At 40.9% G+C, this 27555-nt stretch overlaps 1 protein-coding gene across 5 annotated transcripts in view; it reads left to right on the top strand.

The window, feature by feature from the left end:
- LOC120549703 (glutamate receptor ionotropic, NMDA 3B-like) overlaps positions 1-25458 on the top strand; it is a 127355-nt gene extending 101897 nt beyond the window's left edge. For 2 of the 5 annotated variants that reach the window (XM_039786793.1, XM_039786791.1), the window contains exons 6-12: positions 1164-1310; positions 1708-1853; positions 6781-6896; positions 16789-16940; positions 18224-18388; positions 19743-19810; positions 21514-25458. In XM_039786793.1, the coding sequence (XP_039642727.1) occupies positions 1164-1310; positions 1708-1853; positions 6781-6896; positions 16789-16940; positions 18224-18388; positions 19743-19810; positions 21514-22480 (1761 nt within the window). In that variant the 3' untranslated portion in view covers positions 22481-25458. The remainder of the gene's footprint in view (positions 1-1163; positions 1311-1707; positions 1854-6780; positions 6897-16788; positions 16941-18223; positions 18389-19742; positions 19811-21513) is intronic. The other 3 variants (XR_005637420.1, XM_039786792.1, XM_039786794.1) reach the window with 3 other exon arrangements.
- Positions 25459-27555: the final 2097 nt, after the last annotated feature.

Genomic DNA, 27555 nt, shown 5'->3' with positions numbered 1-27555 from the left:
CCTCGAAGCCTTTTCTCTTGTAACGTTAAGCTAAAAAATACTGTGTGAAGTATTTAAGCTAAGCTGTCAAACAGAATTGTGTTATAGTAAAAGAAGTAGATGTAGCTTTAGTCTCACTAAAAGCATGATATCATGTACAGTATGTAGTCATTGAGTGTACAGTTAAGACCCCTTTTTACAGGATTCTTGTTTTAAAAATAAGTCTGCTGGAAAAATTAATCCGGAGACTGTCTTTAACCAACTCATGGGACAAATGTTAGCTTAATTTGCTAGCTAGCTACCGCTGATCAAATTCACTTCAACTCACAAAATTGACAGTTATCCAGAAATTATGTTTTAGTCAATCCCGATCATTATATCTTCAACTAAGCACCATAGTGCAAAAAAAGATTATTTACCATTTCCCTTAGTCCACATTTCTTCCCAAAAACAACATTTCTGAATAGTTTGTGCTTATAGTGTGCATGTCATCCCCCCTTCTCTCCTTTCAATTCCCAAACTAATTATGCAAAGAGTTGAAAACATACCGAACACCTTCGTAATAATGGGTTACAACCTTGTTTGTATTATTAATGTCTCATTAATCCTAAGCCTTTAAAACACTAGAAATCCATCTCTTTTCTTCAGTTAAGTGGATTTTAATTGGTGGAATAAATAAATAAATGATTACAGTGTGCAGGTGGATTCATTCCCTGAGGCAGGCAATTTCATGGAAAGATATTTCTGATGTGCCTCAAAAACAGTCACACTTTGTTAGATTGTCTCTTTTGGTCTGTTTTGATTAGTGCGATTACCCCTTACTCTGGGTTAAATTTAGATTTTTAAGGAAGATGAGAATGGGGGGGGGTGAGGTTGAGAGCCTCGAGGGGCTCTGCATTTATGTCAACACCTGAAAGCCCCTGTCCTCACACATTTTGTATTTTTAATCATTTTAACCCCTGTACATTTTTTGTTTTCTCAGTCTACTCCACGTTGTTTGTTGTCAGTCTGTTTCATTTTTGTCTTGACGTCGTGACATTTTTTCAGTTTTGAGCCGGGATATTTTTAGATTCACTCATCATCAAGATTTGCTATTTTTTTAGTTTAACTATTTTAATAATTACACAGAAGCAAAACAAACCCAAACAGAAAAATATCTCTTGGCATACATCTCCATTCTGCAGACTCCTAAATGCTGGACCGGGCGCTTCCTGATGAACCTTTGGGCCATCTTCTGCTTACTGGTGCTGTCTAGCTACACCGCCAACCTAGCTGCGGTCATGGTCGGGGAGAAGACCTTCGAGGAGGTCTCAGGAATTCATGACGACAAGGTTAGACTGCATACAAGGACACAAACTTGCAACTGCATGCATGTCAGCACCCCACACGCACGCGCACACACACACACACACACACACACACACACACACACAGACCCACAGCAACATGTACACACAAACTAATCTTACACAAGGACAGGCTAATGAGAAGAATTATTTGTGAAGGATTATCACTTTCCATATCCCTAAACCCTGTAGGGAATTCAGGGCTACAGTGAATTTGATATGAGCCCCATGATGACATCCCTCCCCCTCTCTCTCTCTCTCACTTTCTTTCTTTCTTTCACTCTCTCTCTCTCTCTCACTCTCTCTCACTCTCTCTCTTTATCACCTCCACCACCATCTCCACCCTCTCTTCAACCCATCTCTTCCTGTGTCATTTCCTAAGCTGCACCATCCATCCCTGGGCTTCCGTTTTGGGACTGTGAGGGAGAGCAGCGCTGAGGATTACATGAAGAAGAGCTTCCCGGAGATGCACGAGTACATGAGACGCTTCAACCAGCCCACCACCCCAGAGGGCGTACATATGTTGAAGTAAGACGCAAACGTATACATACACGCAATGCACATTTTGAAGAAAAAAAAAAAAAACTAATTTAAACCTCTCATTAAAATGCAATCCAGACCTAAACAGTCCAGTCACGTTTTACATCTGTTATCTGCAGTTTTCTGTATTCTGTGCACTTATTTTTCATACGCACTGCACTGCGCGTAACAATTCTGCCTCCAGACAACAAGAGCAAATGTGGCAGATTTACAGCTATTGGAGGCAATTTTAATAACTTTTTAATAACAATTTTAAGAACCTATTCCTATTCTGAGGAAAATCATACCTTAAAATAGAATGTATATGTGCTGTTTCTCTAATATCTGTTAGAACAGTTAATAGTTAATTCAGTCCATGATGTCACCTGGAGGCCATCCATAGACAGTGAATAATGTAAGAACTCCTTGGATATGTGCACATTATCTGAATCAACAGTTGTACACCCTTCAATCAGATTTGGATCTGATATTTTAATCAAAACTTCTCCAAGCCCACAAATCAAATGTCAGTGTACCAGCTCCAAAACGTGTCACCCAACGACATCATCAGTTCACATTTTGGATGCTCTGATTTCCAGCTCAGGGAGGCTGTTTTTACAGTTCATACAAACTGACATTTCTGTCTAACATCAATGCAATAGCTCAATGTAATCTGTGTTTTAGGTTTGACTTTTCCTTTGATCTTTCTCCACCTGCAGTGATGTTGTGTCAAACCCATCGGTGGATGTTTTCTTGTTATATTGAACACGCTGTTTGCTTTTACGTCTGACCGAGATACCATCAAATACTTATCACTTCGTGAGGTGCAATAATTTACACCCTGCGTTAGAATGAGATTTTCCTTATCAAGAGACACTACATTTTAGCACAAGGTGTAAGTGAGGTGAAAGCCTATGAATTGCATAAATTACATCCGCCATTGGAGGGAAAATATTTGTTTTCATTAAAAGTGTTGAATATAGAGATGAATGAGGGCCAGGGACAATGTTGATGAAATGAGGGCTGATGATGAATGGATGAATCGGGTGTCGAATGGGGGATTGTGAGAAGATGAAAGCAGGAAGGCAAGGCAAGTTTATTTATATAACACAATTAATTCACAGAAGCGGTTTAAAAGTACTTTACATAACGCATCCAAATATTGAATACAACATAAAACACACATTTAAAGGATAGAAAGGGTTTTAAAAGAAATTAAAAAGATAAAAACAGAAATAAATAGAAAGTTCGGCATGTCAGAGAGTGGTTATGGTTCATTCAAAGAGGAAATGAAAGTTTGGGCAAGTCTGTTTGCTAGAAAGAAAGTTTGCTTCCAGCTCTTTGGAGTATAGTAACTAAATGCTGCTTTCTGAGGTTAGTTCTGACTGTGGGAATGGTTAGCAGACTGCTACCAGATGACGTGAGGGACAGAAAGTCCTGTTGAGGAACCTAGAGCATAGAGATTTGGGGTGGGGTTACTAGTTCATATGAGTATGTCTACATGCACACAATCTCGGTTATGTGTTTTGTATAATGAGCATGTAACCTGTTGTTTCAGCTCCCTGACAATTACATCATTCAGGTTTCTGATTGTAAGTGAAGACATGGCCGTAACTCTCACATCTAGCATCCGGATTTCACTCATTTCGCCCGGATGTCCGTTACCTTCTGCTTTCTTTGTGTTGGAATTTTAAACTCCGGTGGATTTCTGAGGACTATGGTTAACTGCTCCTCAGATCTCTGCAGGGTTAATCCAGACAGCTAGCTAGACTATCTGTCCAATCTGACTTTTCTGTTGCACGACTGAAACAACTTTTAAAACGTACACACGTTCCACCAAAACAAGTTCCTTCCCGAGGCCATTTTGCAGCGGCACCGTGGCTCTGTCCGGAGCTTAGCGCCGCCCATGACGATTGTGATTGGTTTAAAGAAATGCCAATAAACCAGAGCACGTTTTTCTCCCATCCCGGAATGCTGTGTGGACTAGCCAGACCCTCCTCCGCAGCGATGTGGAGGAAGGTCTGGCAAAGCGAGACTATACTATTTCTCGACTAACTTGACTAACCTCAGCAGGTTGAACACTTTGGTTTCTGGCTGCCTGAACTCTGTTGCCTTGATTGGTTTGCTGGATTTACCCTCTCAATCCGATCACAAGTAACGGAAGACAACATCAACAGTGCATTTATCCTTCACATTACTGGTCATACTTTCAAACACGTTTGCGCATGTGGATTATCATTACTGTACATCCTTTGCAATCATATTTTTAACTAAGTAACAGCTTCGCATCTCGAGTAGAGGAGGAGTGATAGCAAACCTTGTCACAGTGTCCTGGTTTCTATTGGAATAACACCAGCTAGCATATTTGGGTTTCTCAACACCACAATAAGTGCTTATCCAAGTATCTGCAACCAGGATATAATGTTCACACATGTAAACACATTACCAGAATACTCCAATAGCCTAAGAATATCTGGGGTACTAGTGTCCTTGTCATTGATGTGGCATCTAATGGCTTCATTTATACCCTTTTGAGTTGTTTGCAGAGCAAAATAAAAATGGTGTTAGGCAGCACACCTAGTAGGCTGGTAAAGGAAATGTGGTAATAGGCATTCATTTTAATTTAATTTCAATCCTTTTCTTTTAATTGAAATTTAAAAAAAAAATTTTTTAATTGCCTTCTCTTCTAATAGCTTTGATAACCAGCTTTAATAAAGTAAATAATACCCACATGCGGGTCATATGAACTCTCACATGGAGACACCGAATACATTACTGTAATTCAGCAGTGGTGGAGGAAGTATTCAGATCTTTTACTACTACTACTAATATAGTAGTTATATATAAAAAAACATTAATTACAAGTAAAAGTCCTGCAATGAAAATGCCATTTAAGTAAAAAGTGTGAAAGTCTGCAAACAAAGAACAGCACCGAAGTCATTCTTAAAAAAGGAAGATGTGTTCGGAGTTTTGCCGACCGGATACGGCAAAAGTTTAATCTATCAACTAGCTCCGCTACCTTCTTCGTTGCTCTGCCTGGTTGTAGCGCTATCCTATTGCATGCAGTGGGAATTTGGAAGACAACCGTTTATCCCGCCCCTCGGATTGAGCCCTGCCAATGGTGAGTTCCCTGGCTTTGCAGGCGAGACCACAGCATCGCTGCATTATTATGAATCCCACTGCGTTTCTTAAGCACGTCCACGGTGTTTGTGTAATTACTCTCACTGCCAGAGGTGGGAGACAAAAGTTCAAAAGTAAAAGTACAAAAATTATGGGAACTGCTAATTTGAACTATTTTATACTGTATACTTTTGAGATTGTTTAATCTATAACAATCCACCATAATTTATAAACTCATGTGTTTTGTATGTACAATGGATGAAGATGTACAATCTTAATCTGTAAAGTAACTAATAACCAAAGCTGTCCAATAAATGTAGTGGAGTAAAAACTACAATATTTCCCTCGAGTGGAGTAGAAGTATAAAGTATCATTGAAGGGATATTACGCAAGTAAAGTGCAAGTACCTCAAATACGCACTTAGGGGTATCACTTGATTAAATGTAACAATTTTGATTTCACCACGGGAATTCAAACATTCTAGCAAAAATGTGTTTATCCTGGCTTACCCAAGTACAGAGAACTTGTGTACTACACAACGCAAACGCACTCACAGCTATAACCACGCATGCTTCTCCGACACAATGCCCACTCCATAGAGCACCAGCACAGATGCTGAGATAGCGCATGTGCTGACTTTGTGATACTGGTGGGAAGATACAAAGCGCTTGTTCAGAGAAAGAGGATGAGAACAGGGAAGATGAAGGCGGCTTTTGTTTGCGTGCGAGGCGAAGCAGAAGTGGAAGTCACAGCAGTGCAGAGAACCGGAGGGAGGGAGTAAAATACTGTGTTGGCAGAACTACTGACCCCAATACTGCACTCAAATCAGAGGGAAAAAACTCAAAAGCCTTCTCCTGGAGAGATAGAACGCCTTGGGCTACACATGCAGCTGCACATGAACACCAATGTATAGGCTCTGAGGAAGTAATGCAAGCACATACGTACACACAGGCTTTGTTACCTGCACACTTTAAGGCCGATACACACACACACACACACACACACACACACACACACACACACACACCACACACACACACATCACACTTATGCTTAGGCCCGGCATAGGATAACTTCCGATCCTCTTTAGTCCCAAAAGAAGTCTATCCTCTCTTTTCTCCCTGTGCCTTGTATTTGACAGGCCTAGACAGAGAAAAACAGCCGTTTCTGCTTTGCCAGCACAAAAGGTTGACTTTGTAAAGTCAACCTTTTTGTTTAGCAGTAAACAACCTGCATAACAAGAAGTTTCAGATAATTTGATCAGTCGTGTGTGTATGTGCGTGTATTTTGTGCTTACTTTTGGATGCCTGGCTGTGTGTCAGAAAACGTGTATCTTTTCTTATTTATCTATATGTGTGTGTGTGTCAGTTAGGTATATAATTCAAATCTAGTGTGTTGTGCTTTGTAACGTGAATCTTATCTCCCGTCAGCGGCAGTGGCTGCACACAGAGGAACGGTCTATAATTAGGGGTCAATTAGGGTCAATTGGATCGATATAGCCCGAGTAGGAGTCTTCGGCAGTGTGTATAATGCCTTATCAGTCTGCCACAGAGGCTGTTGGTTTAGGTAATGATGTATGTGTTTACACAGTGTATTAGAATGCAGTTAATCTCATCCTCTGTATAAATGACAAAGCAGGATGATAGACCAAAATACAGGGTTCCTGCATGGGTCTGGGGAACTTGGCAAGTAAATCAGATTTACAGGTCTTCAAAAGTTTAAGGTTTGTTGTCTTCAATTAATGCTTCTTTTTTTTTTTTTTTTTTTTTTTTTTTTTTTTTTTTCTGTGATTTGTGTGTGTGTGTTGGTGGTGAAGGACAGATCCTCCTGCCCTGGATGCGTTCATCATGGACAAAGCCCTGTTGGACTTTGAGGTCTCTATCGACGCGGAGTGCAAACTGCTCACTGTGGGGAAGCCTTTCGCTATTGAAGGTGAGCATGCAGGCTCACGCACACTTGTTTGTGTTACTTGTGAGGACATTGTATTGACTTGCAGTCATCAAACATCTATAAACTAATTTGGTTTCTTTGGCTTTTTGGGTTCACATGTCTGACCCCTCCCTTTATTCTTAAACCTAAAATCTAGTCTTATTTTCCTAAAACAAATTGGTATATTGGGGACCTGTTTAGATGGCAGGTGATTAAGTACTCAGACATACACACAAACCAAAAATGGCTCGCACACATGGACATACTCGTGCTCATGCACTCACACACTTGTAGAAATACCTGTACACACGTGGCATACTATAGAAGGCCGCTCTCTTTCATGCAACACAGACACAAACATACAGTATATATTATATACACTTTAAAGCATGCACACATACACACACACACACACACACACACACACACACGTACAAAGAAATATCTAGTATGCACACACACTCACTCACACACACACATTCAGAAAGGAGATCAAATACTGTTAGCTACATGACTGACAGAATAACACAGTGATTCACGGGATGAACTTCTAACACCGCAGGGTAAAAGTACCTAACCATCTATTATTAACAACAATGCCCAGTCAGAGCACTTTGGACTTAACACTCACATGTCAAATTAACTGCAGCAAAGTCATGAAGCATGTATACAAATCCACCGCCAATCAAAAAGCAGCTAATGATCCGCAAAGGGAGTTAAAATATTTAAGTTTTAGTAGATTTCGACATGAATGAGTGAGCTTATGCATGTGTATGGGTGGGAGTGAGATCTCTGATTGGTTGCATCCTGGCGTATTAAATGTGTTTGTGTATTCTTGAAGGAAATTGTTTTGCTTTTTGGACTTTCAGTGGGAGGACATTTTATTTTCCAAAGTAAAGTCATTGCCTTTTCTGTTATCAGAATAAATCACCATATGATCATGGTAAGCAAGGTTTAATAAAAAAGGCACAGAAAAGAGCCAGGAAGCTCGCAAAAAACATTTTACACTGCTGTCATATTTTCATGTTTAACAAAGTTTACTTTTGTTTCCTTTTCCTAATTTTGCTCCTTCTACACCTATAACTTGTGTATGTGAACTACCAAACTAAAACTACTTTTTTTTTAAGTCTAAATTCATACAAGCTTAGCACTGCAAAAGAAGTACTAAAATATTACCTAAATACATGAGCTGCATGAAGTGGAACATGCTGACCTATACAGTATGTACTGGCTTCGGTTACAATATCCTGCGAAAAACTGACATGAAATCCTTATCTTACTCTGCAAACATAACTGCAACTTGCTTAACAGAAGCATTGCTTTGCTTTTACAAGACTAATTGCCATTGTGTTCATAGCTAATGATAAATTGCCAGTAATAATTAACTTTTTGCTAAAGAGATTAGTTCCTGTGCACAATCATTATAGCCAGATGTACATTAGTATGTCTAGTAGCAGCAGTAATGGCAGTAGTGAAAGTAGTAGAAGAGGTAGTTTCCTTTAGGGATATTTGTATGCTATGAACTGAATACATATGAGCAATGGGATGTTTTTCACAGAACGGTGAATTGTATCCCTTTTACAAATAAAGGCTGCTGACCTGTCAAAAGAAATTATGTCTTGGCTCTAATAAAGATCCGGTGGTGCCTTTCATTGAGGTAAATAAAGGTTCCAGCCATTTTAGCGAGTTTTTATTGTATTCTAGTCACATGTCATTTGCACATATACGCCTTCCGAAGGTGACTTTGAAGGGAAATTTCCGCTGGCAGAACACATTTATTGGATGTATCAAGCATTTAACCTCTAACCCAAACTTAGCTTAGTCACTGGAAGGATTTTACAGGTATAGAACGAGTGTGTGCGCTCGTGCCTGGTGTTGACGTACATTTTTGTGCATGCATATTACACGTTTGTGTGCACTTCCATGTGTATTTGTTTCAGTTCAGTCTTTCTTTTCTCTTTCCACCTCTGAGGCAGATATAGTGAGGGTGCCACATGGGACCAAACACTAACTTTGATACCATTTCTCTGTCAATCAAAGTGTGAACTCAGAAAGACCCCACTCCCACTCTCCCTACTTACTGCACAACTCTTGTTCACTGGAGATCTATTGCTTTCTTCACTGCATAAGACAAAATGAGCCAAGAGACATCGCTGCAGCATTACTCGTGATTATGAGGATGGGAAAGCACGTCTCATCGGTATGTAGAGTGGGTCAGTTTGATGACTACTTGGTTCATTGTCTACATGAAAAGGCAGGCGAGGAATCCAAGCTGCCCTTGGTAGCTATTCACCCCCACAGCCTATGAGGCAGAATGAGATGGGAGGGAATAACTCAATAAGTCTGAGCGGTAAGAGGAAGAAAGAGCAGGAAATGGGCCAGACAGGAAATGTGAGAGAGGAAAAGCACAGAAGGAGGAGAGGAGATGGGAAAAGTAAGTAAGAGAAAGAACAACAAAGGTAAAGAAAGGGAGAGCCAGTGAGGGGGTGTGAGCGAGGTGGGAGTTGAGCACAAGAAGGAGATAGAGGGCTTTCATTTGCCCACTGCCAGTTTGCGCCTTCCTGCACAGCGAGTGATAAAAGAGGCAGCCAACAGAGTCCCCTAATCAAGACAAACCTTCACCCCAAGCAGATGGAGTAAGGGAGGGGGGGGGGATGGACAGAGAGAGAGAAAGGATGGAGGGGAAAAAAGAGAGGGAGTGTTATTTGGTCCATATGAGGATGCAGGCAGGATTTATAGAGCGGTTTGTGGTGAGGAGATACAGGAGACGAGAGACGAGGAATTGGGACTGTGGAGACGCTGGAGGCGAGGGGCTGCTGCTGAAATCTTCAGGCTTCTTAAGTGGAGAGGGGTGTGGGGGTGTCGCTGTGCGTCTGTTTTCACTGAGTGCTGTTGGGAGATGTTTACGACAGCCTAGACACACCCCATTAATAATATTGCCACTCGCTGCTTGTTTGTGTGTGTGTGTGTGTGTGTGTGTGTGTGTGTGTGTGTGTGTGTGTGTGTGTGTGTGTGTGTGTGTGTGTGTGTGTGTGTGTGTGTGTGTGTGTGTGTGTGTGTGTCCTTGTGTGCATAAGTGGTCTACACATGCTCAGTCAAGCAGTACAGAGCACGTCTGAAGATCAAAATGAGGGCGGCAAAAGAGAGAGTTTGTTGCCAGGGTGAGACTGTTGTTGGTCGGGCAGCTCACGTCTGGCAGGAGTAACGTACGGGCGCCTGTGTGTGTGTGTGTGTGTGTGTGTGTGTGTGTGTGTGTGTGTGTGTGTGTGTGTGTGTGTGTGTGTGTGTGTGTGTGTTTTGTGTGTGGGGGGTGGAGTTGAATTATAAAGTAAGATAGCCATCATCTAAAAAAATATGCCTCACAGAAGGCACTGGTTAAAGGAAATCAAATTAAGTAGAGCTGAATCGATTATGCGATCGTTAAAAAATTAATCAGCAACTATTTTTAATAAGCAATTCATCATTTAAGCCATTTTTCAAGCTATAAAGCCTGAACAAATCCCTTGTGTTTCAGTTTCCCAATTGTGGGGATTTGGTCTGAAAAATAGTAAACTGCATATCGTTTTGTTTTGGATTGTTGATCGGGAAAAAACAAGCAATACAAAGATGTCACCTATAGAGCTGGAGATTGTACAACATTTACTGAATAACATATTTTATGAATCTCTTAGCAACCTTAATTTACTCATCTTACAATTTTTACTAAATGTCTGCTGTACAAACCGAGCCAACCAAACAAAGTCGAGCCAACCAATCAGCCGACAGCCCAGTATCTTTAACCGCTCATACTGTAATTAAACAGGACAAACACATCAGAGAGCAGAAGAATTGTTACATTTGTAGTTTAAAGTAAATCTGGTAATTCATCTTGATATGATATAAATCTATAATATAGATCCTCGGCTCTGCTATATCACTGATTTAATCATTGCAACTTTAACATTTTCCACATTCAATAAAAGAGGGGAGGGGATCCGCTGGCACACAGGAATTTACATGTTTTACATTTGTAGCAGAAATTAATGGAAGACCAATGGAATGCTACATTCACGAAGCCAAACTTCATTAAAAGAAGTGCAAGAAAAAGACTTCAATAATAGTTGCCAGTGTTGCATTATGAGATAATCCTTTAGAACTACAGCACAAAGCGCAAAAGAAAGCAGTGCTTAGGAGCAAAGATCTCATAAAGAAGTAGTATTCCAAAGAAAATCATTTTTAAAGTTATGAAAGATCATAATTTTTTTTTTGCTTTTGGAAAACGCTTACACTTTATATCTGTATTTGAAAATACGGTAGTAAATCTTTTTTACAAGCCTATATAAAGAGTTTTGGAATACATCTTGATGTTTCCCCCGACCGGTGTGCCTGAGCGAGTGAGTAGGTGTGTGGGGCATTTGAGTGACAGCTTTGGGACTTGTGACGGAATATGAGGATGCCTGGGGGAAAGAATCAAAACAAATGACAAGTGGCTGCCCACTTGTATTTCACAATTTGACTGAGTGCTCTAAAGAAATGCGGATGGAGAAATGTCTGTCTCTCTGCTGGGGGGAACGAGGAGAGGGCCGTACAGAGACAAAGCAATGGACTCGAGAGAGGAGCCGAAAGATAAAGAGAAGAATTGAGTGAAGCAGAAATTGAACGGAACTGAAGGGATGTACAGAGATAAGGAGCGGACTAACAGTGGGAGAGACTAGCGGCAATGGTGGGAGAGAAATGACCTCGGACAGGGGAAGTGGAGGGATGAGAAGGAGAAGAGGAGGAAGAAAAATGAGGAGAGAAAGGGAAGGTAAAGGAGCCCGAAAGCAAAGGGGGGGGAACGCTAAGACTGTCTTTGTCATGTAGGAAGCAGAGTGTGACAGTTACGTGAACCTTTTGCTATTCTCGGTTTCTGTCCGCAACCCCCATCAGGCTCCCACACCTTGACAGCCAACACACGCATGCACATAAACAGCTGCCAAGTCCGTGACAATCACGCACGCACACACACAAAAACCCTGTTGGAATGACTGTCTTTCACTGCAGTACAGATGAAATGAAACAAACAACCCCAGGAGGTCTTGTAAAGCAATACACGTCCTCTTTTGATTCGAAGCTGAGGGACAGATTTCGCTCATTTTGTTTCTGAAGAAATGCGCACTGTAATGCAAAACAGATATAATTTCCAAGCCTGGGAAGGGCACGGTAACATTTATCTCTAGCTTTCAAGTTGTGTAATGATACACGAATGTGCCGCTTTTGAAATTAAAGCAATGAACGGCGGCGGGAAAAGTACTTAAAACTGTTACTTAATTAAAAACATTGTGGTTATATAATTGAATTGCTGTATATTTTGTTGCTGTTTCTGGTGTGATTACTCCACACACTTCCTGTGTTCCATTTTTAACGAGGGAAATAAGGAAGTCCAAGACAATACTAATCAAGTGATGGTGAAACAATTTCTACAAATCAAGCACAGGTTAATATTTAATGTGCTAACAATGCTTTGCATTACTGACAGCATAATTAAAATATCTTTGAAGCTGTTTAATTCCTATCTGTGACCGCGCCAGGTCCTCTAATAGCACATTATTTTATTGCACGCAAACATCACTGGGCAAAGCAGTCAATAACCGCAGCTGCCAATTACATGTACAAATGGTATAATATTCTACTCTGATATTTGAAGAAAAGTCTCACACCACTACACAGTACTTAACCATGCTAGTTATCTATATACATTTAACTGAACTAGTGGAAAACTAGTATAACTTTTATTTTTTTTATGTTATGGATCCTGTCACGATACACCAACAACAATCAACAATAAGTATCAATAATTCAACAGTAATTACAAAAGGAACACCATCAACGGAGGAAAAAAAAAGATCCACAAAAGAGCTCTAATGTCATGTTAACTTCCCCTGCAAATGGAGTTGAACTGGCCTTTGTACAAAACTGAGTCCCGTATCTGTGGTCTGGATCAACGGAAGTACATTTCCATGATAATTGCCTGACGTTCTCAAACTCCGTTCGCTTCAACAAACGAACCACAACAAACTTTGAGCTAGCAAGCTACACGCTGAAAAATTGAAAAAAAATGAAGACAACTTGGATGGTGCAACAAGGCAGGCCTGCTTGGTTCTTTTGGGGAATGATTGGAACGATCAAAGGATATGTTTATGGCATTTACCAATCTAACTGGGACATTTTGGGACCGTTTGGGATTGCTACCGATGAAGTACATGTGGCGATACACTGGTAGGAGCAAATGAGGTTTAACCATGTATCCAGCTAATTAAAATAGCTCACATTACTGTATTGTGTGAAGAGTTAACTTCATTTAAAATTGTATGTTGTGTTTTCTTTTTGCGGGCTGCAAATGTTCCACCAAAACAAGTTCCTTCCTGAGACCTGGGCTGCATCTCATAACCTTTATTTGATACCTCCTCGACTCCTCGGTCCTTGGCTGAACCGATAGTTGTTCTGGCCCTCCTCAGTGAAGGCCCTCTCAAAGCTCTTATTTCTGCACCAAGGAGGGACTATCAAGGAGCTATAGGCGAGAGGAGGGACTATCAAGGAGCTATAGGCGAGAGGAGGGACTATCAAGGAGCTATAGGCGAGGATAGCTAACTCCGCCGATACAGCTGACATTCATGTGACGCTTCAGAGGATAGGACATCTCATAACTCTAAAACACATTTGCTCGTTGCCTCTCTCCTCCCGTGATTTCCTTGTGTCTCTCCCGTGCCTCCTCGGTGGGAGGGACTAAGGCCGGCTCCACACTGGGTGCGTGGCGTGAGCGTGTCAGCTGCGTGTCGTGTCGCAACTGACACGCAACAGAAACGCTCACGCCACGCAGCTAGAGTGTGGCCGGCCTAAGACACGAGGAAGGGAGGCAAGTGGAGGACTTGAGGAGGCAATTCAAGGATTATGAGATGCAGCCCAGGTTGCAGAGCAACCGTCGCTGTGATCGGAGCTTTGCGACACCCAAGACGATTGTGATTGGTTTAAAAAAAAAAAAAAAATGAGCGTTTTTTTTTTTTCTCTTCTCCCATCCCAGAAAGTATTAAGGGAGTAGCCCGACCTTACTCCACAGCTCTGTGGAGATAGGTCTGGCAATGCAAGACTATGTATCTATAACCAGAGGGGATGAGTCTAAAGTGAGTGTGGAGTGGATGCTCTGTGCTATAGACTACAATTTTTCTTTTTTTATAAAAATAAATATAAAATAAAATAATCCCATTAAGATTCAGAATCTCTTTTTCAAGGGAGTCCTGGCCAAGACAGCAGTATCATAGCTCCATATTAAAATATACAGTGAAAAACAAACAACATAAAACAGAAAAAGACAGTTGGCAATTTAACATCATCTCAACATAATCACCAGCAGCGCTCAGTAACAGCGCATGTGCATTTAGTACTCAAATAGTCCTTTATCCTAATTTTAAACTGTGTCATTGTTGGTAGGTAGTCTAATTTAAGCTGATTCTGCAATTTATACCAGGATGAGGGTGCAAAAACTTTAAAGGCACTTTCACCGAAGACGGTTCGCGTTCAGGGAATGTCATCCATGATTTGCCGATATGATCGAAGATTACATTTCCTGGTGGTGACTTTAGGAGTCAGGAGAGAACATAAGTAAGGAGGCACTTTACACAGTACGGCCTTAAAAAAGAAAAATATACCAATGCTCTAACATTTGATTGTGCAAAGAAGGCCAACCAACACTCTCATACAAGCTACAGTGATGAGTACGAAAACTAGAATTAGTTACAAATCTTAGTGCTGCATGGTATACTGAGTCCAGCATTTTCAGAGAAGATTGATTTGCATGCATGTATATTGGGGAGGGGTGATATTCTCTTTTAACACATTATGTTTTTTCTGTCAAAGTATATTATAAAACTGCCAGTAAAAATAGAATAAAACATGTATTATACGCTGATGGCTGAACTAGTCTGAAGTGTCATATAGTTCATATTCTTCAGGCAAGCTTAAGGGACCCCACTAAAAGAAATGCAGTCAAGTAACAAATTAATAATAATCCAGCACACAGGAAATTAAAAAAGACACTAATCACTAGAGATGGCCCGATACCATTTTTTGCTTCCCCGATACCTGAACTTGCGTATCGGCCGATACAGAGTACCGATCCGATACCAGTGTGTCATATATTTTATTATGTTTTAACAACATGTATACTACTATCCCTGTATGGATGGGATATTGTTTCTAGCTTTGTTGTCAGTCTGGCTCAGTTTAAACTCTTTGTTAAACATGAACAAATACAAACAATGAATGCCACAGAACTTTCTTTTATTATGCAGTTTGACAGTCAGTTATAACGGAAAAAGAACATAAATAGATTTTCTTTAGGGCTTTATTACGTGGTATCGGATCAGTGCGTAAACTCCAGTACTTCCCGATACCGATACCAGCGTTTTAGGCAGCATCGGTATCGGAACATCTCTACTAATTACATTAACTGATGGTGACAAAGGAAGGACAATTGTGTACAGGTGAAAAAAAGTATTTCTATCTATCTCAGAACAGAAACGATACATAAACTTTTCTCGCCTGAATTTTGAGTTACTTCCCATAACACATGGTGCTGCTGAACCAACTCCTCCCACATAGTGTTTTCATTTACACAGAAACAATTTATATTACACTGATAAATCAGGGTGACCACAGCCACATGAATGCATAACCCAAAGGGACATAACTGCCTGTAAGGAGCACAGTCAGGTAAAATATGAGCATATTTTCACCCTTTCAACTGAAGGGAGTGTAGGGGGGTTGAGTCAATCTTGATCCCACTGCAACCCCGGAGACCACTTGATGTCAGCCCAAAAATCTGACAGATGTGGGCTGCTGGGAATGGGACTGAGCTTCGGGCACTTTGGCAATTTGTCATTTTTATCTTGTGAAGTGTTTGATATTGTAGGACAACTCTAGTATCTGTATGCCTCTCAAGGCTCCAACAGAAAGACGAGCACTTTGAAAACGTCTATAGCATGCTTCAGATGCCTTTTTTAGATGTTGACATTGATCCCAGAAGTCTATCTCTCGCCTAGGCAAGCACTAATCCATCTTTTTCTCTCCCGATACCAATTCTAATAACTAAACTCGAGGTACCTCTCTTTAAAGATTTGTTAACCTCACGGCATAGCTCTCGTTGGACTCATTTTTATGGAAGGTAACATGAGGCCAGGGGCTGGTGCTGTGACACTAAAAGCTGAGGTGGCAGCCTGCTGTGACTTAATGTAACTGATAGCGGGAACACTGAATTTTTATAACCACACTAACAAATGAACTGTATATACTGTGGCTCATATCTGGCCAATACCTTAATACCACTTAATAAGGACAATATTGACTCAATGCTAATCAGGCATCACCTTTGCAAGCGTTGCAGATCACAAAAGACAGCAGGCTGATATTTGTCCTCCAGCCTTGTCCTGGCATTAGATATGCCTGCTATTTTGTTGTGAGAAGCCTCTAAAGCTGTGATAAAGGGAGGAAACGACAGCTCAATACCAGAATTTGACCCACTACTGTGTGTACTCTGTACCACAAGGGACACCTCCATCAGCTTTGGTGGTTTTGTGCATCGTTTCCCTACACAAATACTACCCCAGAAAAAAAAAAAAAAAACAGGACAGTGTGCACTGTATTATGCAATGTACCTGGCAGTAAAAAGTGTTGATTCTGACTCCAACTGAAATCTGTAAACCCATAAATCTCCTTTTCCGGAGGGCATCTGCCCTTTGGCTAAACGCACCTGGCTGACTGTGGTTTCCTACGCATAAAAACCAAGTTAGACACTAGTTTCTGGTCTTTTCCTCAGGCATGGCTTTCAGATTATATTACATGTAGCATGTATTTATGACTGTGTATGTGTTTCCTCTTTCAGGCTACGGTATAGGCCTGCCCCAGGGCTCTCCTCTAACCCGCAATGTGTCCGAGTTCGTGAGTCGCTACAAGTCTGACGGCTTCATGGACATGCTACATGACAAATGGTATAAGGTTGTGCCCTGTGGGAAGCGAGTCTTTGCAGTCACTGAGGTAAGTCATTGGTGGGAGAATGTGTTCATGTATTGTGTACGTGTACGGTGTGTAAAGCAAAGCCTTCTGCCACTGTACTCCTATAAATGAGTCTCCCTTCGGGACACCGGCCGGATTGCCTGCCAGCTAAGCACACATACACTGACAGACACATACACACACACACAAACAGACAAAGACGTACAATCACATAAGCTCAGGCCTATTTACTGACCTTACCCAGAGTTACAGGCACGTACTGTCTGAGTGTCGATACTTATTTGTGTCTTGTGTGTGCTACAGCACAGAACTCTTAGTTCCCCCTCCCCTTTCACTTTTTTTTTTTGAAAACTGCAGATCTCTAGACAGAGCGCACTGTCTCTATCTATATCGCTTGTTTGTGAATAGAGAAGCTTTTCAACTCCCTTTGGCCATCCCTTTTAAATCCCACTTCAAAGTTGAATCATATTATAGCAACAAACGCAATTACACAGTCACAGGTTTCTCCAGTAAAATGGAGAAAAAAAAAACTCAACTGCACCCAGCATTGGGACGTTATTACCATTTGTCCCATTTCAAGCCCAAAGAGTACTTTCAAACAATGTGGGCGTTAAGATGATCTTGCCCCGTGGATTGGGAGCAAAAGGAGGTCAGTGTTGTCGCTGATGAATTTGTCGAGTCAGCATGGGGCTAATTGCCATCGAAGGCAATGCAGAAATGAGCCGGGTGAAGGAAACATGATTAGAGAGTATTGGAAAAGCTCGTCGCTGTCTCTTCCACTTCCTCCAGGGCCATGAAAGCCTCCTAAGAGATAGACATTATGTCAGGGGGGATGCGGGCGCACCAAATGGGAACAAACTGCTCTTCAATTAACCATCTCTTTTTGCCATCTCCCTTTTAACTCCTGTTCCTTTATATTACTCTTAGTTTTGCTTCCCCCTCAACTCTTTATGCTTTTCTTTTCTCCACATCCTTTTCTTTCCAAACATGTCTTTTACGCTGTCGCCCTCTTTACTTTATTTCTATTCATATGGGCTTACACAGACAAACTAAATACAGACAACAGCAGAATATCAATTGCATACTCACAAAAGTGGCCTAAATGGTAATTATGTAAATACAAATCATCAATCTCTGTATTTTCCTCTGTGTCGGCTTAAGTCTTGGTTAATCTGTGTCACTCCCCCAACCCCTCTCTCTCTCTCTCTCTCTCTCTCTCTCTCTCTCTCTCTCTCTCTCTCTCTCTCTCTCTCTCTCTCTCTCTCTCTCTTTCTCTCTTTCTCTTTCTGCCTTCGCCCCCTCAGACTCTACAGATGGGGATCCAGCATTTTTCCGGCCTGTTTGTGCTGCTGTGTATGGGGGTGGGTGGAGCCTTGCTGACCTTGGCAGGTGAACACACCTTCTATCACCTGGTCATCCCTCGCCTCCGGCGCACGCACACACTGCAGTACTGGCTGCACACCAGCCAGGTGAGTCGATGCATCCTGTACGGATACATGTGCACGCTCTCACACAGAAAAGATGCACAAAGACCAACTGCAATCTTCACATTACTCATATGTGTATGAGCACACGCTATGAGAAAAGTCTCTCTCTCACACACACACACACACACACACACGGCAGCATACTGCTGTTGGTGAGAGTCCTTACCCCCTGGAGTTAATGCCTATAACGCAGGTTACCTACGCCCTCTACTGTTGGAAACTCATAGTAACAGTCAAGAATGTGGCTCATATTTCCCTTAAAACTGAACACTATTGTGATTTATAGGACAGATTTCATTTAAACAGTTTTAACTAAATGTATTGCTAATTAAGGACTTTGTTAATTAACTAATTCATTATTAAATTGTGTTCTATAAAGTTACTTAAATATTTTTAATTAATTAGTTAATTAAGTCAAAAGTTATTAAACTGTTCCTACTGGCAGTGCTTTATTCACGTTTTTTTTTCTTTCTTTTCCGAGACAGTTGATTTATAAACATCTTTCAATGATCATTAAATGTACCTTTTCATTCAAACTCTTGTCTTTTATCATGTTCTACTCTTTACTTTTGAAATATGCTTTATTTTAAACGCTATTCAAATGTTACTTTGTAAAGAAAGGGATACAAAGAAAATGACTGAAAGAGATCAGTAGAAGCTTGTTTTTGCAATAAGACTGTTAGAGAATTGGTGCCTTTATGACGATGCACACCACAGGAAACACAAATTGGGGATTTAAAGGTCACATCTTTTTTTCTTTTTTCTTTTTTTTTTTTTTTATATGAAAGTCTAGCCATTACCAAATGAGGTGCCTGTAGCGATATTGTTGAGAGAATAATGGATACAAACTAGAGACTGCTCACATTTGTTTGCTGCATCCCTCTTAAAGGGCAACCACTCCCAGACAGCCTTTAGCATTCATCACAACCCAGCTCAGTTATCTGAGAGGATGACGTCTGAGTTAGTCCCTCGAGATAATCCCAACCAAGAGTGAAAGTCTCCCTCTTCCTCAGATATCTTCAGACGTGTATATATCAGGAAGAATTAAAGCACAGTCGTACCTTACCTGAATTATTTTTTCTGTCTAACCAAAGCACTTGGATACCCAAATCAAAAAGGGCTTAAGCAACTGATACCTTGTGTCTCTCACTGAATTTACAATTATTTGATTAAATCATTCAGCGGAGCACCACATCAGGATTTGTGAAGAATATCTGTCACGGATCTGTACAACTGGGTAGACTAATGGATGTTAGGCAATTCTCTCCTGATTAATTCCAGAGCTAACAAATTTCACATTAATAATCAGTAGTTCTCTTTTCTTCTCTACTCGCAGAAAATCCACCGAGCCCTCCACACCACGTATGAGGATGTTGGAAAGGAGCTGACAGACCTCGACCAAAAGTAATGAAGTCACTAACTGACTTCATCTGCATCTACACACTTGATTGTCACCTTCCATGTGAAATAGCTAGAATAAAATATCAATACTAGGGGTGGGAATCACCAGAGGCCTCACGATACCATATCATCACGATACTTATGTCACGATACGATATTTTTGCGATTTTAGACATATTGCAATATTGTGCAATATATTGCAATTCATGGTCTTTCTTTTAACTTCCATTTTTTCCCAATTTCAAAAGGACACTTTGTCAACATCTGTTTTATCTAAAAAGATACATTCCTGTTTGTTCATCTCACTCCAATTTGATTGCTGCAAAAAGGGATTGTCAAGCAGACAAACTGACCAACACATAAATAATAAAAGATCGATGCTTGGCGTCTGTGTATCGATACAGTATTGCCACGGAATATAATATTGCGATACTATGCTGTATCGATTCCCCCCCCCCACACACACAGCCCATCCCACCCCTAATCAATACCATGTTCAGAATTTCTACATTTTCTAGCAAGAAGTTGTTTTCTAGAATCAAATGACACTTTCTTTTTGCCAGTGCAAAAATCTCCTTTATTCTGACTTTTTGCAAAAAACGACCTAATTCCTTAAAAAAAAAGCAACAGTTTGACATTTTAAGAAACTTTTTTCGCTTTCTTGCTAAAAGTTAGATGAGGAAACGGTAAATACAAAGCTACAGCCTGCAACCGGCTAGCTTAGCTTAGCGTAAAGACTGGAAACAGGGGGAAACAGTTAGCCTGGCTCTGTCCAAAGGTAACTAAATCTGCATAATAGCCAGGGATGTGTCTAAAGGGGTGGCACAGTTCACAGGTTTCAGGCTCTTGTGCAGTGCCACTTGTCATGTGATACACCCAGGGGCGTCGGACTGGGGGTAAAAAGGGGACTGAGTACCCAGAACCCTCATGTTAGGAGGGCCCAAAAAGATGCTAGAATAAATAGCTGTGGATGCGGGGAGGGGCCCATAGAAAATGCCTTTCTACAGGGCTCAGAATTTCGTGCTACGCCCTTGGATACCACCTGTATTAGGGCACTGCACAAGAGCCTGATAATCATGCTCAATGTTTTCTTCGCAACTTTTCAACGCTGTATTTATTTCTGATAGAACTTTCTGGCTTTCCATGCCCCTTCCCACCCCCTCCTGTGCCACCTTATTTGAAATATCCTTGATTCGCCCCTTGTTACCAGCATCTCTAATGCTCTCTATAACACATTATATCTTGTTTTGTTTAATCCGTTCTCAGCTGCTGACAGCTCAATATTTCGTACAGACTGTTATCGAGCTTCTCATCTAACTCTCTGAAAGACCGCTTATAAGCTCCCAAAATGTCAAACTATTTCTTTAAAACAAGTCAATTTGTATTAGAAACGGGTTAAAATAGCCACACTTTTAGATTTTCTTTTCTCTTTCATAACATGATGACTAAGTGACTTGTTAAGAAGGAGATTTCTCGCAGTGACAGCCTGTGTTAGATCTTTTATTTAGTTATAGATAACCCAAACAAGCAAGTGATATTAACATGATTTAAGTCGGATAGTACTGCTTAGTCCGCACTTGATAATACAAACAATATATATTTTGTGTTTGCAGGTTGCTTATAGAAAAATGTATCCATGTTTACTGCTGTATGGTGTATCTCACTGGATATATGCCCTTTGCTGTGATCTTCCTCTCTTTCACTAGCCCCTCCTCTTGTATCTCAGAGAACTGCACCCTACACAGGAAACAGCATCAGCCTCCTCCCCCATCTCCTCCCACATCCCTCCCTGCTTCCACGACAGCTGGAGACACCTGCAACTCCTCACCATCCCATGAGCCCAAGGAGAAACGCGTGCACTTTGACCTGGAAACCCTCCACAGCTACCGCCTGCGCACACACACCGCCTCAGTGCGCGGCAGGCCTGGTATGGTCGGCCGTCCTGGGCTCGGGTTAGGAGGGTGGGGGCTGGGCAGTTTTACCTCCCCTCCACAGATTAGCCTCCATGCTAACGGGGGCCCCGTCTGTTCACTGGCTTCCACAGGCTTGGTGCTCTCTCCCCTGGGCAGCAGGGCCGCTCAGACCAGCCTATGGGAGGGGGAGCTCCACGACCTGCAGGGGAAGATCGAGACGTTCCGCACCCAGCTGAGAGAGGCTCTGGCCAGGAGAGCAGAGATCCAGAGCAGCCTGGAGAGAGAGAGGAGCGGACTTGTACGCAGGGATACCAGTCTGGAGAGGGAAAGGGACAGACAGAGGATACAAACTATTAACACAGACAGAAGTAGCTCCACTCAGCCCAAACTCCCTGAAAGAGACCGGACCAGCCAACTGCAAACCCTGAATAATCAACAAACAGGGAGGGCTAACCAATCAGGCGGTCCTGGGACTCTGGAGCACGGGAGAAGCAGCCAATTAAACACAGTGAACAGTTTGGACAGAGGGAGAGCCAACCAGTTACGCTCTGTTAATACTTTGACAGGAGAAAGGACTGTCCAATCACGCACTTCCACCAGCTTGGAGCGAAGTCGAGTCAACCAGCCAGGGGCTGGAAACATAACTGTCCAATCACGGAACACTTCTAGCTTGGACAGACAGATGGCTAACCAATCACGCACTCTGAACACTTTGGAGAGTACAAAAGCCAACCAATCAAGTGTAAGCAGTGGGACTTGATTGTCTTTCTGAAGCCCCTGGTGTGTAGGATCACGGATGGAGTAGTACAGTTGGTACTTGCATAGCCGTGGGAAGATGGCTGTGTTGGAATGGGTTACGTTTAGGGGACGCTTGCTAAAAAAAATGACAGTATATGTTAACTCACACCATTACTTACTGCAACCTAATAATTTTCACAATCAGAATTATTTCCACACTCGCTTAAAATCACAACTAAAAAAACATTAACTGCAATTCAAGATCTTGTAAAATGTCTATATTATCCATGAATGCAATGCAATGTAATCTTTTGGAATGAAAGCCAATATAATTTCAGCCAAATCTCAGTATACTTTCAGAAGAACCAGATCAGAAAAACTGTGATTAGCCATGGGAATATGGGTAATCTGGCAATGCTAAAACCACTGTGCTTATTGAGAAGACCTGGGGTTCACATGAGGAACCGTCAACCACAGCTGTCTGACAAACACAAGACTATCATCTGAATGCAAATAAGGCCTGTTACACAGAGGATTACAAGCACATAGAGACATCAGCGACAAGAGCACAGAAAAATCAGTCAGCCCAATGTGAAAAAAAACGCAAACAGAACTATTTGAAAATGCAGACGCGACATCCGTGTACCAGTAGCACGAGATAAAGACGCAAAAAACACAATATATTTTGAGTAATTCAAGTAATAATTTTCCCAAAAATGTGAATGACAAAGTAAGAAAACTGTGAAAAAAGACTGGTACAGCCCTAAATCAATGTACCAAAAGATCCCATGAAATCTTTATAAAAGGCCTTTTGTGTGTTGATACCTTGTATCATTGTGTGTATTGTCCCGCCATCAAAACTACAACACTAATACAGCTTTGTCAAAAAACGCATTTTTGAATATTTTTGTAGCTAAATCCCACCCTCATGAAATGTGTCAAACTAAAAAGGTCTTTTTGTAAACGGAGCGCTTTCCAAACAGACACTTTGAGATGGTAATTGTCCCCTGTGATTTGATGGGTTCTGCATAAAAAAGGATATTAAGGCAGGAAAATGCACATTAACGGAAAACGGTTTGTTTCAGTAAAATGGATTCAAGCCATTTAGACCCAAATACACACATCCAGCCCATTTTATGGCTGCTACCACACCATTTAAATAGTTTTCCTTATTGTTACCTTGTGTCATGATCAGCATAACGCAAGGTTTTCACATACAGTATTTTTTAAAGGGCAACTCCAGTGTTACACGTAATGATAAATAGTCATGAAGGGTATAACTCATTCAATACAATAGTATACATAATGTCTTCTGTGGCTCTGAAATGAGCTTCAAGTCTAAGAAAATAATCCCTAATGACAAATAAACATTTGGACACTACATGACTTTCCAAGAACTTAAATATAAAGGTGGGTAAATTAATTTGAGTTAACCCTCCTCCACATCAAGTGCAATAAAAAGATCATATAGGGAAATGTAGGATCTAGCATTTCTACCACTTTTGGCCCATAAATATCAGGACTCTTGTTTGTCCCCCAACTTTGTGGAAGTGGAATACTAAATCAATGCAGTACCCCTTTACATCCTCGCCCTTTCTCTGTATAGGGTGAATTGTTTTTTGGGCAGAAACACAGCTGACCCATCCAATTACAGTACTTCCAGACTACATTACATTTAATGTGTCCATCAGTAGCTGCAGCAACATGGGTCAGAGTTGCAAGTGTTATTTGATGGTCAGTGTTCAAAACTAATTTTCCAAAGTGCTGTACTTGATTTCTTGGTGGCATCATTTCAAAGATGGTGGCTCTTTAGGTCACCTTCAGACTGTTAATACTGGTAATAATGTAACAATCCATTGTGCTTGTATAAAGTCCTGCAAAACTACAGAACAAAATTAAAATCTCAAAGTCATTTGACTGAATGTTTTAATTATCAACCCAAATCCCCAAGCAGCTCCAAACAGTTACATATCTGCTTATATACGTGTGGCTCTAGCCAGTTAACAAGTGCCATCAATTTGGAATGAATTTGTTCACCGTATTCATAACTGAAGGAACGTATCATAATTCTGGCAACAATTTTGTGCTCGGTGATTGTATTGTGCATGAATTCACTACAATTCCCTAGCTCATTGCAGATCGGGAATCGGCTCCGATAAATGCTTTTTTTTAATCATTATTAATCATTCAAATAGATTTACTCTTTCACTCTGTTTCCACTCCGATAAAGCATAATCGTTTTTTCCTTCTACTAAAACAAAGTGAAGTAAGTTTCATGCCCCATGTCAGTGAAGAAGAGAGGTTGAGAGGTAGCCTGGGAAAACCCTGACGAACTTCCGGTAAATTTGAGATTTGCTCTGCCACTCTCAGTTACAACTGAGAAGGGTCTGGTGTCAGCCAGGCTAGTTGAGAGGTCGACTGTTGGGACTCCCATTCAGTTATTCAGTCAACCAGCAGAGGGAGCTGCCTCCCTGCTTCCCACGGCTATGGACAACGGAGAGTTTATGGATTGATGTTTCATTCCGACAAAACCACTAAAATAAATATGGCACTTTGTGCGGTTGTTCTCAAGCAACAGCAGAGGACCTGGGGAAATAAGGCCTTTTATGAAATCACTCCAGCATTATACAATGCGATGTCACCTAATAGTATTGTGATACTCAATCTTGCGCGAGAACACTTTAAAGAGATGCTGGGAATTTCACTGGCCCACAGGTCTGAGACCCAGACAGTGATACTACTAAAACAGAACTTTATAATGGTACTGATGTACATTTAAACGTTTCAAACTTTGCTGTGGTGTGAAGTGGTTGTGTTGACATGCCATGGTGTCTATGAGGAAGAAATATATATTTTAGGTCTTTGACGAGAAAGAGCTTGTGGTACTGGATATTTAAACAAATACTTTTAAATTTACCCCTTATAAAGAAATTGTATTAGCCTATTATTGAATTTTATCATGATCATTCTCATGTTTTGAAATAAACATTTATATACTTATTTACTTGCATTATCTCATATTTTCAGTGTGAACTGCAGAACTCCAGCTTTGACCTCCTAGGATAATCCACTGTAAGTGACCACGATGAGCACAATGTCCCAATCACTTGATAAATCTGGCCCCCATCAAACCCATTTAAAATCAATTAATCCACTAATTTCATTGCATTAGTGTATGGTCATTAAATCAAATGTTGTTTTAATGATTTTTGCAGATAGACTTTCATTGTCGAGGCCACTTCATACGTGAGTACAAAAACACAAACTTCCCACAAATTTCACTGGCGTGAAAGTCAAAAGCGCCAATATAAAATGGGTTATTAGGTGCATATTAAACAGCAGCTTGGCTAAATGTGCAAGATCAAAACCATTTCAACTTCTCACCTCATCAAGAGTGCAAAACGGGGCATATCTGCCCCAACACTACTATTCACACAGGTGTGAGAGCGGCAAATCCCAGTAAAGTGTTCTTAAAGGTGCACGATACCTATTGCTGACAAAAAAAAGATTCAAAAGAAATATTAATCATAATTAAACCGCCTCACAAATATGGAAATATGGATACCTGAGAAAAATAAACCACAATACATTCATACGCAATAGCTTACAGATCAATACTAACACAACTAACTAACTTATGGGTATGGTGTGAGAAAGCAAAACATGCTATGTCCTTCATATGTAATTTTTTTCAACAATCTGATAGTTTTATTCTATATCTGGTATTGCATTGTTGTCCATATTCGTGAAGAAATCAAGTAGCTTAGATTTTAAGTTTTTTGTCCCCCACACCTGTTAATGATTATTGCTCATCGAGTTTAAAAATGTGAAATTGCTCCTGCTCAATTTAGCACTTGTGAGGATCAGAGGGGGTTGAAAGATCTGCATTTTTACGCACAGCCGTTAGTAGTTAGTCTGGTCTCACAAAAGAGTTGCAAAAACGCACCGCTCGGGTCTCCAGCAGAAAAACTAGTACTGAATCACTAGTGTGGGAGTGATCTGTTTACTAGCTCAAGAACCTGCATGACGCAGCTTTCAAAGGGCAAAGTCTCTGCTCGAATGCTTTAGTATCAGCATGTTGCACGATGAAGGTGTAGCATTACATCTAGTGAGGAAGATGAGAAGTTGTAGCAGCTCTAAAGTTAACTTTAAAGACCTGTGATGATCACTTACAATTTTAGGTAAAAAGAGATTAAAAACATTAAAACGTAAAAAAATGTACGAAATAGGACTAGAGTCAACTACACCTACAGACAAATACTGCCGCACAGTGAAATGCACAGTGCAACACAATCCAGAATATATCAGCTGTGTTAATTATTCTTGAATGAGTAAATCTACACCCACTATAACAAAGTGTTACCATGGAGCACTTAAGCAATTAGTCTGTGTGCGACTCATGGATGATTAGGTTCGTTTATTTAGTCAGAAAAGGGATAAAACTTGAATACTTTTTTAAGCTCTCAATTAATTACTTCATCCCATTGTAACCAACTAGTCAGTCTTACAAAATGATATATATACGATAATCTACAATTAGACAAAGGTTCAGTCAAAGTAAAGTGTGGGATTGCAGGTGTGGTTGCTACATTGTGGCACAAACCCAGAGACTTCTCTGAGAAATGCCTGTGTTCCTGTGGCCACTTAGGAGGAAGTGTAAAGCACTACTCCACCCGAGGGTATAATGCTATTGTTTAGCTTGTCATGTAATGACAGCTTTCAACCACACAGAGGCACTTGAACATGTCCCAATAGGCACGTGAATGTAGATTGTGGAGTGGCGATACCTGCAGAGAATCGCATTATGGATATTTTTTCCGGAGAGTGAGACGGAGACATGCACTCATTTTCAATCATTTCATCTAAAAGATAGCAAGTCATGTATTGTGTGTGTGTGTGTGTGTGTGTGTGTGTGTGTGTGTGTGTGTGTGTGTGTGTGTGTGTGTGTGTGTGTGTGTGTGTGTGTGTGTGTATAGTGACTAGTATATTTGCTAGTCAGTCACACTTCAGTCACCCCATGAGGCGGTGGCCTAGATAACATGGCAGAGCAGATCATTTTTACACATTTCATCTGTATTGATCTATAGTGTTGTCTTT

Source organism: Perca fluviatilis, chromosome 20 (genome assembly GCF_010015445.1).
Source record: "Perca fluviatilis chromosome 20, GENO_Pfluv_1.0, whole genome shotgun sequence".
Lineage (NCBI taxonomy): Eukaryota > Metazoa > Chordata > Actinopteri > Perciformes > Percidae > Perca > Perca fluviatilis.
This window is presented reverse-complemented; position numbering and strand designations above follow the sequence as displayed.